The sequence below is a fragment of the Lycorma delicatula genome, chromosome 1, assembly GCF_047948215.1.
Source record: "Lycorma delicatula isolate Av1 chromosome 1, ASM4794821v1, whole genome shotgun sequence".
NCBI classification, from domain to species: Eukaryota; Metazoa; Arthropoda; class Insecta; order Hemiptera; family Fulgoridae; genus Lycorma; species Lycorma delicatula.
In genome coordinates this window covers 261,738,790-261,753,337 of record NC_134455.1, presented here as the reverse complement: position 1 = coordinate 261,753,337, position 14,548 = coordinate 261,738,790, and the positions used below count along the sequence as shown (strand labels likewise).

Here is a 14,548-nt window from a genome sequence, read left to right as displayed (position 1 = left end):
AAGTTTCTTGAAACTTAGGATTTTGCCCTTAAAATTATAAGTAATATTTTATTTTTCCTGGTTGAAAGCAATCCTTATGTGAGAATGATTTATATTAATTTTGTAAAAATAAAATGCTGGTATAAAAAATATTTTTTTATTATTTTAGGAACGTTATTTCTGAAACTGGACTAACTGGAGGTCATGGAAGCTGGTTTCTTCAGTGAAGAAAAATGTTCTGCATTTTATAATCAGGTAAATGATTATAATTTTCTTGTTTTAAATTAAAGGAAATTTAATTTGAAAGCATGATTTTTTGCTGTTGATATTTTTAGTTGTTGAAAATATTATAACAGAATGCAGTATGAAGTGATGGTGTTTGTTATGCTCAGTTAATTAATTGATTTATATGATACAGTGAAAGTTGGTGAATAGTATTCATTACTTCTGTCTTGAGTAAATTCATTAAAATAACCAATTTTTACCGTAATAAGTAATATTTGCTTAAGTAATAAATTAAATTATTTCTTTTCTAAGTGAAATCAGTATAATTTTCTTTGAGAACTATATATTATTGAGTCTGATCATTGAAATAAATTAAAAATCCATTAGCCTGACTCAGTCCAGCAAAAGACAAGGAATGGAATATTTGTATTGTATGAAAACTGACATCCGTTACTGCGATTAAAACTTGGACCTTCTGGATAAAAGGCTGAGATGCTACCAGTTCACCTTGTAGGTTGGCACTTGCCCTTTTTTTTTATAGTTTATGAATTATCTCGATCTGCTCATTATTCACACTATTTAGGCAATTCTTACCAATGGAAATGATTGTGTTGAAATGGGCTTTATTTGATTGATCAAATATTTCTCGAACCAGGAGCTTTGGTGTTATCTTTTCTTAATTTCTACTGCTCCTCTTTACTTTTAATCATTACAGTAAGGTCAATAGGATCTTAGCTTATGTTTTAGGTCTCTTACCATATTTTTATTCAGTCATCAATAATATATCCTGGGTAATTTACATGTCAATGCATGGAAGTGTTAAGTCCACCAAACAGTCAATTGGCCTATTTGTTAGAAATCCTGTTTTAATCCTTTCGGTACTAACATCCAGATATTAGGACGTTCATAGTTCTGTAGAGAATACCAACATCCAGCTATCAGGACATTTCAAATTGATAATTTTCTCCGTACTTTTCCTTTGGCTAAAAATTTGTATGAAAATGATACTTTTGTGACTGGAACTCTAAATAGAAACAGTAAAGGAATCCCAAAATGCATGTTAAAAAATTTTAATATTGGCCAGAAAAAATATCTCAGGACTAATGAGATGCTTGGATTTAGGGAAAAAAATCTTGGAAACACCAAGTGTTACTTTTGTCTTTTAATGCTAAGACAGGCTGTGAGTGAAGAACAAAAACATATGAAAGTTATACAAAAATAGCAAACAAACGGACTATGATAAGAAATTACAATGACTATGTGGGGGTGATTGATATATCTGATCAAATGCTGTATTAGTATTTAGAAGAAAGGCGTTCCACAAAGGCTTGGAAAAAATCACTTTCAATATCATTGGTAGAATGATGCTTAATTGTTACATCCTGTGTAAGGAAAACGCAGGCAAACCCATTGAAAGATTAGATTTTATTATTTCAATGATTGAAGAATTGTCTCATGGTTGGCTTACACATAGAAGTGAACAAAATTCTCAACTAGTACTGGCAGGGCTGTTGTAATGTCTAATATGTTAACAGATGTAGGTGCTGGAGGAAATTAAAAAATTTTTTTGGAAAAAATACCATTGTAGAAAGAAAAGAACTGTTAAGTTTGCAGTGCAGCTAACACCGAAGCTGGAGGAAAAAGAAAAAAGTCAATTTTTCAGTGTATAAAATGTAATAAAGGTGTCTATCCATTATGTTTGCCATATCCTACTTGCTAAAATTTTGCATAGGTTTATAAGTGAAGTAATTTAGACTAGGAATTGTTTTATGGTATTCAGTTTTTTTTTGTTATCCTAACTTTGAAATATGCATTTCCCCTGTAATTTTATAGATTTAAATGCAGCCTGTAATGCTAATACAGATAAAACACATTCGAAGAACAAAAGACTCAAAAACCTGGTTTTTTCCAACATAACATGACTTTTTTATTTCAACGGGATTTCTTTCAAATTTTATGATTGTTAGAACGAGGGCTGTTTTTTCATCCTCCAATGAGCTATAAAAAAAAACACATTGACATAAAATGATTTTATTAAGTATCTAATTTATTTTTCTACATAATTGTCAGAATGATTGAGGGGTTTATTGTATCGTGACACCAGCTTTCCGATGCACTCTTCAAAGAAGTTTACTGCCAGTGAGGTAAGGTACGTTTTGACAGCCTCTTGAAGTTCTTTGTTGGTGGCAAAGTGGTGTCCACCCAAGCATGCCTTCAATTCTTGAAAGAGGTGAAAGTTGCTTGGTATTGGGTATGAGCTATACTGTGGATGGTCGAAAACTTCCCAGTTGAACTGTTTGAGAAGGTGTTGCATATGTTGGCACAGTGCGGTTGTGGATCAAAACCACACCAGACAAGAGCATGCCTCTTCCTTTGTTCTGGATCATTCTGCGAAGGCGATATAAAGATACAATAAACTTTCTTTGTTGTTGTTGTTGTACTCTGCTCTATAAAGTCCCCCCACAAGATTTATGATCCAAAAAAACTGTAGCCATTGTTTTCCTGTTGTTCAGTGTCTGTTCGAACTTTTTCAGCTTGTTTGAAGAAGTGTGCATCCACACTTCTTAGATTGTTCTTTGGTTTCTGTATTGTCATACTGGATCCAAGTCTCGTCACCCATAACAATAGACTTTAAAAACTCTTCCCCCTCATGCATGAGAAACATTAAGGCTGATGCCATTCGTTGTGTTTTTCTGATCGTCACTCAACATTTTTAGGACCCAATGTGCACACGGTTTCCGGTATCCTAGGTCTTTATTCACAACTCTGTACAGAGAAGACCTTGAAATTTCTGGGATTTCTGCAGTAAGATCACCTATCGTAAACCCTCATTTGTTGCGGACAAAATCATCAACACGCTCAACAAGGCATACAATAGTAACAGACTTGCATCCCATCACCCTTATTTAAATTCCCCACACCATTCCTGTATAATACTATCACTCATAAAGTTTTCACCATACACTAGGGTCATTCTGTGATGGAATTCAGCAGCACCACATCCTTCTGCTTGCAGAAACCGTATCACACTTCGTAACTCACACATGGTGGGAGCATCAATCTTAGCGGCCATGTTCAATTGCCTGTAGCTCAGCTCAGACTGATGCAATGGAGTCGGCTATGGTAAAGGTTGCGGTAGGGGGGGCAGTGCAATCGCACAATGCACACACCTGGCCCCCGCCTATCTTGTTTACTTAGATGCAGAATCAGAGGTTGAAAAAAAACCGCTCTCATAGTTTTAGTGACATAAATGTTTTATGCCCAGAGGTTTTTTTTTAAGTGTGTATCATCAAGTCAAAGACAAAGATATTTTTAAAAACATATTTGGTGAGTAATTTTTTATTATCATTTTTTTTTTGTTTTCGTTGTGTTAATAAATTAATTATTGTAATAAAATACTTATTTATGAACAATTTAAAAAAAAATCAATTTTCGCCAAAAATAACGGTTTAAATAATAAAATAAATTGTAAAATAGTGACATGGCCAAAACCGGGTCTGGTATTTCTCTATTTTTGTCCAATCACAAAAATCTCTGATATTTTTGGGATAATTATTCTTTTTTCACTGTGGTACCAAAAGAGTTAAACAGAATTTGGTATTACCCTTAATTTCTTGCAGAAATATCCAAAATATAGGTAAAGTAATAAAGAAAAATATTTTTCATAAATTGCATGAGCAGTGTTGGGTATAGTTGATCTGCTGGAATAAAAATGGGTTTATTATTTTCTTTTTTTTTAAATTAGAAAGTATTCTAGTCATTTTAATTGTAGCTATTACATATTTATTAAATAAGAGAACAAATTTTGAAATTAACTCTGAATCCAACTTTTGTGAATTCACTGATGAAAATTGTGACTTCAAACATGGGTTTCATCTCTCATTTTATGCACTACATATCTGAATATTTAATCTATTAAGTAAGAATTACTATCTGTAGTATATTTACTTAATCTTAATGTTGGATTTTTTGTGATTGATTTTTTTCATGAATTATTCTTTCTTTAAACTGTATTTAACATATTATAATGAGAGTTGTAATTTAAAAATTAAAATATGGTGCATAAATTTGAAGTAGAAGTGTTCAGAATGTGTTGTTTTGTGTAAATTTATAACTTGAATAATCAGTAACTGTATGAATCCATTATTATAGAGTGTGCCTCGTAAACTTATAAATAATAAATAACTGTACCCTTAAATGCTTACTTAGTTGCCACGAGGTATACATTTACATTTACTTTTTTTTTTGTTAATATGATCTGTTGAACTGGTTGTCTGATGAGAGACTCAGATCTCTATTATTCACATCAAACAGCCTTAGTATAAATTCTGTTTTGCAAGTCTCAAAGTTTTACAATCGCTTTATCTGTTTTGTAAATATAGAAGAACTCCCTGTTAATTAAATTTTTAATTGTAATATTTTATTTTGTTTTTAGAATATTTGAAAAATGCAGATGAATTTTTGTATTAGTCAATTACCTCTAGCAATATTTGGATTTTCCTGTGTCCTCAAAATTTTATATTGTACAAAAGCAGACAATAATTAAGAAAAATTAAATTATTTTTAGAACAAGTTTTAAATTTGTATTGGTAGTTATCTCTTTTTTTGGTGTTAGGTTATCTGTCTACCAGTTCATTAAAATTAACCTGTAAGTAAGTAATTGTAAATATAAATTTTTTTCTGAGATCAGTAAGACACCTAAGAGTTAATCATAGATCAGTGCATGCCACATTGGGCTTTGTTATATTGTTGCGGGTCATGTACTCTCTTCTGCCTGATGTCAGCAGATAGCATCCCACTGTGTATCTGATGTGACTGCTGCTTGACTGTGCACCACATCCTTGTCAACTTCATATGCTATGCGCAAATTTACTTACTATAAAATAATGCTTACTTCGTAAATTTAGATTGCCAAGAGACAAACGGCACATCTTAGGAAATGACAAGAATGTACTAGACTGGGTATTGTTAATTCTAAAAATAATTAATACACTTACTAAGATCTAACCCTTCAAAATTTTGATATTATTTTGTTATTCACGTTTCATATGTTATCCTAATTATGCTCTTTTACTATTCAGTTTTATTCCTATTATTATATTAATTTTCATCATAGTTTAACCTGTTTTAATCAAACTGTTGTTAACAGTTTGAGAGTATATTTGTGATATTTCATGTCTTTAGATATGAAAACAGATATGATAAAATGTTGATCTTATTTATGATAAATGATCTTATTTATGGAAAAGATTGATTATTAGGTGATTTCAGTGCAGTGTCTTGCTATTAATGTACTGGTGGACAGATAATGGAAAAGATGTAATTTTTTTTTGTTTGAAATAATTTAAAACTATCTCATAAATATGCACTTAAAAATAACGAATTAAAGTTTAGATTTTACAAAGTTAGTTTTAAATAAAGTTGGCACAAGGCATGATAATAAAATACACTTTTGAAATTATTTTTGTGTGGTTATTGACTGAACACTAGATTGGAATGAAGTAATGTTAAAACAGAGGGAACTGACCTCTGGATGCAGCCATATTCACAGCTTCAGGACTGTTTTAGAGTCCAGCTTTTAAAGAGTTAATTCTGTAGACATCTTCAGAATTAATTGCCATTTATTTTATCAACATTTTCATAAAGCTAAGGGCTAAAACTGAGAATTTTATCTGAAAATTCTTCAAATTTTATTTTTAAAAAATCATACTTCTTTTCTATTTCTGGGGGAAAAATATTTACTAATAAGCATATGTTTGATTAATTGATTAACAGTAATTTTTATTCTCATTACTTGATTCAAAAACATATTTTCATTATCAGAACTTGTTCAAAACACTTTAAACTTCATCCATATTAAACTGTTGCATCATAGCCAGCATTTTACTGAATGGAATGGTATTAATTAGCAAACTATTAAAATAATTGAGCAAATTTGTGTCTGGCATTGAATTACACATTCTCCATTTCAATCTTCACATACATGCACTAATGCATGCAAGTTTTTTGACTGGCTGGTGCACTCCTCTTCATTCCTTTCAATCCCTAGCCCTAGTATAACTATAAACTTTTATTGTCAACTGGCAAGACTCTTGTAGTCTTAATATTTTTCTTCGTTTACTGTTTTACCTACTTACTTCCTTTTGAACATATTCATTAGGTCTGGGTAGCCTTAACTATGGCTACACTCCTATGACTATGGCTCACTATTCCTTTCACAAATTCTTTCACACACTTCTCCAGGTCATCTTAAAAACTCTTGGTTTCATATTCTGTCAAGCCATAAAATTTTCAGCATTCTCCTAAAATACCTTATCTTACAGTCTGTTTTTTGTTGTACTGACCTAAATTCAGACTTCTGTTCATCATTATAAAATTGTGGTCAGAATCAGTGTCTGCTTCTGATTGCCTACCTTCTCAATCCATAATCTCATTTTAAAGTCTGCATATCGTTATATATTTAATCTGATGTCTTCACCCATGTACAAGTAAACACCCTGACTTAAAGTATATACTTAGATACAATTAATAAGTATTAATGCCTTAATGAAATTTTTTCTATTTTGAGATTTAAGTATCCTATTTTCGTTTACTTATTTGATTAAATTGTCTATTTATGGAATAGATCCTTGTCTCTTATGAATTGAGGTTGGCATATAAATCTTTACAGTTAGGTTTAGACTTTGAATCAGTTATGACAAAATAATTTATGTTTTTGGGTTTCTTGAAATAAACCTATTCTTTGTTCTGTTACTTTATTTATCGCTATTCCCACTTCTGCATATTTTTTTTTATGTGGTAACTGTAATATAATCTTTGATCAAATTATGCTCTTATTTCCATCTTAGATTATTAATTCCTACTAAATCTAACTTTAATTTATCTATTTCTTATTTTAATTTAGCTTTGTTGTTTATGTACTTAAACTGCCATTCCACACTTGAACATAAAGGTATCAAGTGTATTATTTCTTAACTGTTGGAGTAGACTATTTTATTCAAATGAATGTCATTGAATAAAAAGGAAATAAGTTGAATAATACTGTAGCTTTCTATTGCTTTCAGTACACAATACTCAGTAAGCTGTAGCTCACTAAGCTTACAGCTTTTGTTGTTTAGGCTATAGTCATCTTAATTAGCACCCTCACTACTTAAAGAGCCTTAAACAGTCAAGACTATTGACTGTTTACCCTTGGCAGTACTTATTTTGGTGGTAACTATTCACTTTGACAGCTTTGTCGTAGGATTCAGGTGGGATTTAGGATAACTCCCCTCACTGTTCAGTGTTGTTCCTTCTTAAACCATTAACTGCTGGACATAAACAACTTTTTTCTAAATAAATCATTTATTTTATACATTATTAAGTATATAAAACAAGAAATATTTTCATAAATAAATAAATAACTTATTGCTCAGGAATAAAATGGTTCGTTTATGCAGTTTTGGCAAAAAGCATGCAAAAATTTCATTTTCTGAAGAATATAGTAATAACACATATGAACAATTTATTAAACTGAAAGTAATTAAATTATAAATAAACTGTTTTAATTTTGTTAAAATTATAATTATCCCTAAAACAGGATGATTATTAAATAAATTATCAAAATTGTGATCAGCAGACAGGTGCTTAATCAGAAATAAATTTGCAAGTACAAATAAATATATAATATTTCTATATATCTTTCAAAAAACAACAGCTTAACCACCAAACAGTAACAGAAAATACTAAAAAATCTATTACTAATAATTTACTTTCGTGGGATCCTGCATCATTAGATCAAAAATTAAAAAAAAATTAATTATAATTATTTTTTATAATCTTAATACAACTTTTATATATTTGTAGAATTAATAAATATCAATTAATGTAATTTCTTTGCTTGTGCTTTGATCATAATTCTGATTAGGGTTTTTTTTAAATAAGAACTATTAAAAAAAATAATGATATTGAACATTGAGGTTATGATACTAAGTACAGTGATGAGTTTCAGATGAAATTATAATCAGGTTTTTTTTAAAGAGTTGTTTAAAGAATTTTAACATTTTAGTAACTATTTATTATGCTTACAGAAAAATAGGAATGACATGAAATGATAAAAATTCATTATCAAACATTAACTATATGTTAGGAAGTATAGTGATGTATTTGGGACATTCAGATCATTTTTTTGTTTTATAAAAATTTATTATTTTAACATTGAGTTAACTATCTGCTTCATTTAAAAAAAAAATTATGGTAGCAAACATTGAGGTTACACTATACAGTGATTTGTTTAAATCATAATACTGATAAACATTTTTGTTGCAATTTTAATGTTTTAGCTATCTATTTATTTTGCTGGAAGAAAAAACACATGTCTAGAAATGATAATACAATATCAAACATTGATTTAGCTTATGCTCCTAGTAAGTACATACAGTGATGTGTTAAGGACATAATTCTGATCATCTTCTTTGTAATTAGGAAATTACTGTTTTAATGTATATTTGTTTTGTTAAAAAAAACTGAAATCAAAAATTGAGCTTACACCACTCAGTACAGTGATGTGTTTAAGACATAATAATGATCAAGTAATTTTACTTAGAAAATTATTGTTAGAAAGTATTTTAATTTTTTAGTTATTTATTTGTTAAAAAAAATGAATGACAAAAAATGATGAAGTTACATTACCAAACATTGATTTTTATTTACACTAGTAAAAATTAATGTGTTTGGGATGTAAGTCTGATCATGTTTTTTTGATGAATTAGAAAATGACTATTTACAAACATTTACGATTTAAGTTAACTCAAATGTATGTAAAATTTCACTAATAGTGTAAACTTAGTCTTGCATTGTTACATACATTGTGTGAAAGACATAATTCAGATCAGGCTTTTCTAAATTAGTAAATTATTTTTAGAAATATTTCAGTTTTTTAACTTAATATTTATTTGCATAAAAACAACACATGGATGACATGAAATGATGAGCATACATTAACAAACATTGATTTACCTTACACAGTGATATGTTTGGGACGTAATTCTGATCATGTTCTTTTCTGATTAGAAAAATATTATTTTAATGTATTTTATCTTGTTTAGTTATAAAATAAAAAACTAAATAATATCAAACATTGAGCATAATTAAATATGGCGATGTGTTTATGATGTAATTTTGATCAGGTTTTTAAAATTGTATATTACTTTTTTATATTTATTGTATATTACAAATTTTAGAAAATATACTAAAATTTGCGAAAACTTAAACGTACTTAAAACATTATGTAACTTCAATATTGCACTTTTACGTACAGTGATGTGTTTATGACATAATTCTAATCAGGGTTTTATTTAAATTAGTAAATTATTTTTAGAAATATTTTAGTTTTTGAATTACTATTTATTTGCTTAAAAACAACAATGGATGAAATGAAATAATGAGCATACATAAACAAACCTTGATTTACCTTACACAGTGATATGTTTGGGGCGTAATTCTGATCATGTTCTATTCTGAGTAGAAAAATATTATTTTAATGTATATTAACTTGTGTTTAAAAAAACTAAATGATATCAAACATTGAGCGTAATTAACTACGGTGATGTTTTTATGATGTGATTATGATCAGGTTTTTTAAATTGTATATTACATTAAAATATTCTAAACTTAAGTTAACTTAAACGTACTTAAAATATTACATAACCTCAATATTGCACTTTTATGTACAGTGATGTGTTTAAGACATAATTCTAATCAGGGTTTTATTTAAATTAGTAAATTATTTTTAGAAATATTTTAGTTTTTTAGCTTACTATTTATTTGCTTAAAAACAACACATGGATGATATGAAATGATGAGCATACATTAACAAACATTGATTTAGCTTACACTTGTAAGTACAGTGATATGTTTGGGACGTAATTCTGATCATGTTCTTTTCTGATTAGAAAAATATTATTTTAATGTATTTTATCTTGTTTAGTTAGAAAAAAAAAAAACTAAATAATATCAAACATTGAGCATAATTAAATATGGCGATGTGTTTATGATGTAATTTTGATCAGGTTTTTAAAATTGTATATTACTTTTTTATATTTATTGTATATTACAAATTTTAGAAAATATACTAAAATTTGCGAAAACTTAACGTACTTAAAACATTATGTAACTTCAATATTGCACTTTTACGTACAGTGATGTGTTTATGACATAATTCTAATCAGGGTTTTATTTAAATTAGTAAATTATTTTTAGAAATATTTTAGTTTTTTAGCTTACTATTTATTTGCATAAAAACAACACATGGATGACATGAAATGATGAGCATACATTAACAAACATTGATTTAGCTTACAGTTGTAAGTACAGTGATATGTTTGGGACGTAATTCTGATCATGTTCTTTTCTGATTAGAAAAATATTATTTTAATGTATTTTATCTTGTTTAGTTAGAAAAAAAAAAAACTAAATAATATCAAACATTGAGCATAATTAAATATGGCGATGTGTTTATGATGTAATTTTGATCAGGTTTTTAAAATTGTATATTACTTTTTTATATTTATTGTATATTACAAATTTTAGAAAATATACTAAAATTTGCGAAAACTTAAACATACTTAAAACATTATGTAACTTCAATATTGCACTTTTACGTACAGTGAGGTGTTTATGACATAATTCTAATCAGGGTTTTATTTAAATTAGTAAATTATTTTTAGAAATATTTTAGTTTTTTAGCTTACTATTTATTTGCATAAAAACAACACATGGATGACATGAAATGATGAGCATACATTAACAAACATTGATTTAGCTTACAGTTGTAAGTACAGTGATATGTTTGGGACGTAATTCTGATCATGTTCTTTTCTGATTAGAAAAATATTATTTTAATGTATTTTATCTGGTTTAGTTATAAAAAAAAAAAAAAACTAAATAATATCAAACATTGAGCATAATTAAATATGGCGATGTGTTTATGATGTAATTTTGATCAGGTTTTTAAAAATGTATATTACTTTTTTTTATTTATTGTATATTACAAATTTTAGAAAATATACTAAAATTTGCGAAAACTTAAACGTACTTAAAACATTATGTAACTTCAATATTGCACTTTTACGTACAGTGATGTGTTTATGACATAATTCTAATCAGGGTTTTATTTAAATTAGTAAATTATTTTTAGAAATATTTCAGTTTTTTAACTTAATATTTATTTGCTTAAAAACAACACATGGATGACATGAAACTATGAGCATACATTAACAAACCTTGATTTACCTTACACAGTGATATGTTTGGGACGTAATTCTGATCATGTTCTATTCTGATTAGAAAAATATTATTTTTATGTATTTTATCTTGATTTGAAAAAAAAAATAAAAATGAACTAATATTAAACATTGAGCATAGTTATATATGGAGATGTAGTTATGATGTGATTATGATCAGGTTTTTAAAATTGTATATTACATTAAAATATTCTAAAATTTGAGTTAACTTAAACGTACTTAAAATATTACGTTACCTCAATATTGCACTTTTACGTACAGTGGTGAAGTGTTTAAGACATAATTCTAATCAGGGTTTTATTTAAATATGTAAATTATTTTTAGAAATATTTTAGTTTTTTAGCTTTCTATTTATTTGCTTAAAAACAACACATGGATGATATGAAATGATGAGCATACATTAACAAACATTGATTTAGCTTACACTTGTAAGTACAGTGATATGTTTGGGACGTAATTCTGATCATGTTCTTTTCTGATTAGAAAAATATTATTTTAATGTATTTTATCTGGTTTAGTTATAAAAAAAAAACTAAATAATATCAAACATTGAGCATAATTAAATATGGCGATGTGTTTATGATGTAATTTTGATCAGGTTTTTAAAATTGTATATTACTTTTTTATATTTATTGTATATTACAAATTTTAGAAAATATACAAAAATTTGCGAAAACTTAAACGTACTTAAAACATTATGTAACTTCAATATTGCACTTTTACGTACAGTGATGTGTTTATGACATAATTCTAATCAGGGTTGTATTTAAATTAGTAAATTATTTTTAGAAATATTTCAGTTTTTTAACTTAATATTTATTTGCATAAAAACAACACATGGATGACATGAAATGATGAGCATACATTAACAAACATTGATTTAGCTTACAGTTGTAAGTACAGTGATATGTTTGGGACGTAATTCTGATCATGTTCTATTCTGATTAGAAAAATATTATTTTTATGTATTTTATCTTGTTTAGTTAGAAAAAAAAAAAACTAAATAATATCAAACATTGAGCATAATTAAATATGGCGATGTGTTTATGATGTAATTTTGATCAGGTTTTTAAAATTGTATATTACTTTTTTATATTTATTGTATATTACAAATTTTAGAAAATATACTAAAATTTGCGAAAACTTAAACATACTTAAAACATTATGTAACTTCAATATTGCACTTTTACGTACAGTGATGTGTTTATGACATAATTCTAATCAGGGTTTTATTTAAATTAGTAAATTATTTTGAGAAATATTTTAGTTTTTTAGCTTACTATTTATTTGCATAAAAACAACACATGGATGACATGAAATGATGAGCATACATTAACAAACATTGATTTAGCTTACAGTTGTAAGTACAGTGATATGTTTGGGACGTAATTCTGATCATGTTCTTTTCTGATTAGAAAAATATTATTTTAATGTATTTTATCTGGTTCAGTTATAAAAAAAAAACTAAATAATATCAAACATTGAGCATAATTAAATATGGCGATGTGTTTATGATGTAATTTTGATCAGGTTTTTAAAATTGTATATTACTTTTTTATATTTATTGTATATTACAAATTTTAGAAAATATACTAAAATTTGCGAAAACTTAAACATACTTAAAACATTATGTAACTTCAATATTGCACTTTTACGTACAGTGAGGTGTTTATGACATAATTCTAATCAGGGTTTTATTAAAAATTAGTAAATTATTTTTAGAAATATTTCAGTTTTTTAACTTAACATTTATTTGCTTAAAAACAACACATGGATGACATGAAACTATGAGCATACATTAACAAACCTTGATTTACCTTACACAGTGATATGTTTGGGACGTAATTCTGATCATGTTCTATTCTGATTAGAAAAATATTATTTTTATGTATTTTATCTTGATTTGAAAAAAAAAATAAAAATGAACTAATATTAAACATTGAGCATAGTTATATATGGAGATGTAGTTATGATGTGATTATGATCAGGTTTTTAAAATTGTATATTACATTAAAATATTCTAAAATTTGAGTTAACTTAAACGTACTTAAAATATTACGTTACCTCAATATTGCACTTTTACGTACAGTGGTGAAGTGTTTAAGACATAATTCTAATCAGGGTTTTATTTAAATATGTAAATTATTTTTAGAAATATTTTAGTTTTTTAGCTTTCTATTTATTTGCTTAAAAACAACACATGGATGATATGAAATGATGAGCATACATTAACAAACATTGATTTAGCTTACACTTGTAAGTACAGTGATATGTTTGGGACGTATTTCTGATCATGTTCTTTTCTGATTAGAAAAATATTATTTTAATGTATTTTATCTGGTTTAGTTATAAAAAAAAAAAACTAAATAATATCAAACATTGACCATAATTAAACATGGCGATGTGTTTATGATGTAATTTTGATCAGGTTTTTAAAATTGTATATTACTTTTTTATATTTATTATATATTACAAATTTTAGAAAATATACTAAAATTTGCGAAAACTTAAACGTACTTAAAACATTATGTAACTTCAATATTGCACTTTTACGTACAGTGATGTGTTTATGACATAATTCTAATCAGGGTTTTATTTAAATTAGTAAATTATTTTTAGAAATATTTTAGTTTTTTAGCTTACTATTTATTTGCATAAAAACAACACATGGATGACATGAAATGATGAGCATACATTAACAAACATTGATTTAGCTTACAGTTGTAAGTACAGTGATATGTTTGGGACGTAATTCTGATCATGTTCTTTTCTGATTAGAAAAATATTATTTTAATGTATTTTATCTTGTTTAGTTAGAAAAAAAAAAACTAAATAATATCAAACATTGAGCATAATTAAATATGGCAATGTGTTTATGATGTAATTTTGATCAGGTTTTTAAAATTGTATATTACTTTTTTATATTTATTGTATATTACAAATTTTAGAAAATATACTAAAATTTGCGAAAACTTAAACATACTTAAAACATTATGTAACTTCAATATTGCACTTTTACGTACAGTGATGTGTTTATGACATAATTCTAATCAGGGTTTTAT

At 26.9% G+C, this 14,548-nt stretch overlaps 1 protein-coding gene across 3 annotated transcripts in view; it reads left to right on the top strand.

Moving 5' to 3' along the window:
- LOC142330998 (uncharacterized) overlaps positions 1-14,548 on the top strand; it is a 119,959-nt gene that overhangs the window by 12,726 nt on the left and 92,685 nt on the right. For all 3 annotated transcript variants that reach the window (XM_075376546.1, XM_075376539.1, XM_075376531.1), the window contains exon 2: positions 149-234. In XM_075376546.1, the coding sequence (XP_075232661.1) occupies positions 184-234 (51 nt within the window). In that variant the 5' untranslated portion in view covers positions 149-183. The remainder of the gene's footprint in view (positions 1-148; positions 235-14,548) is intronic.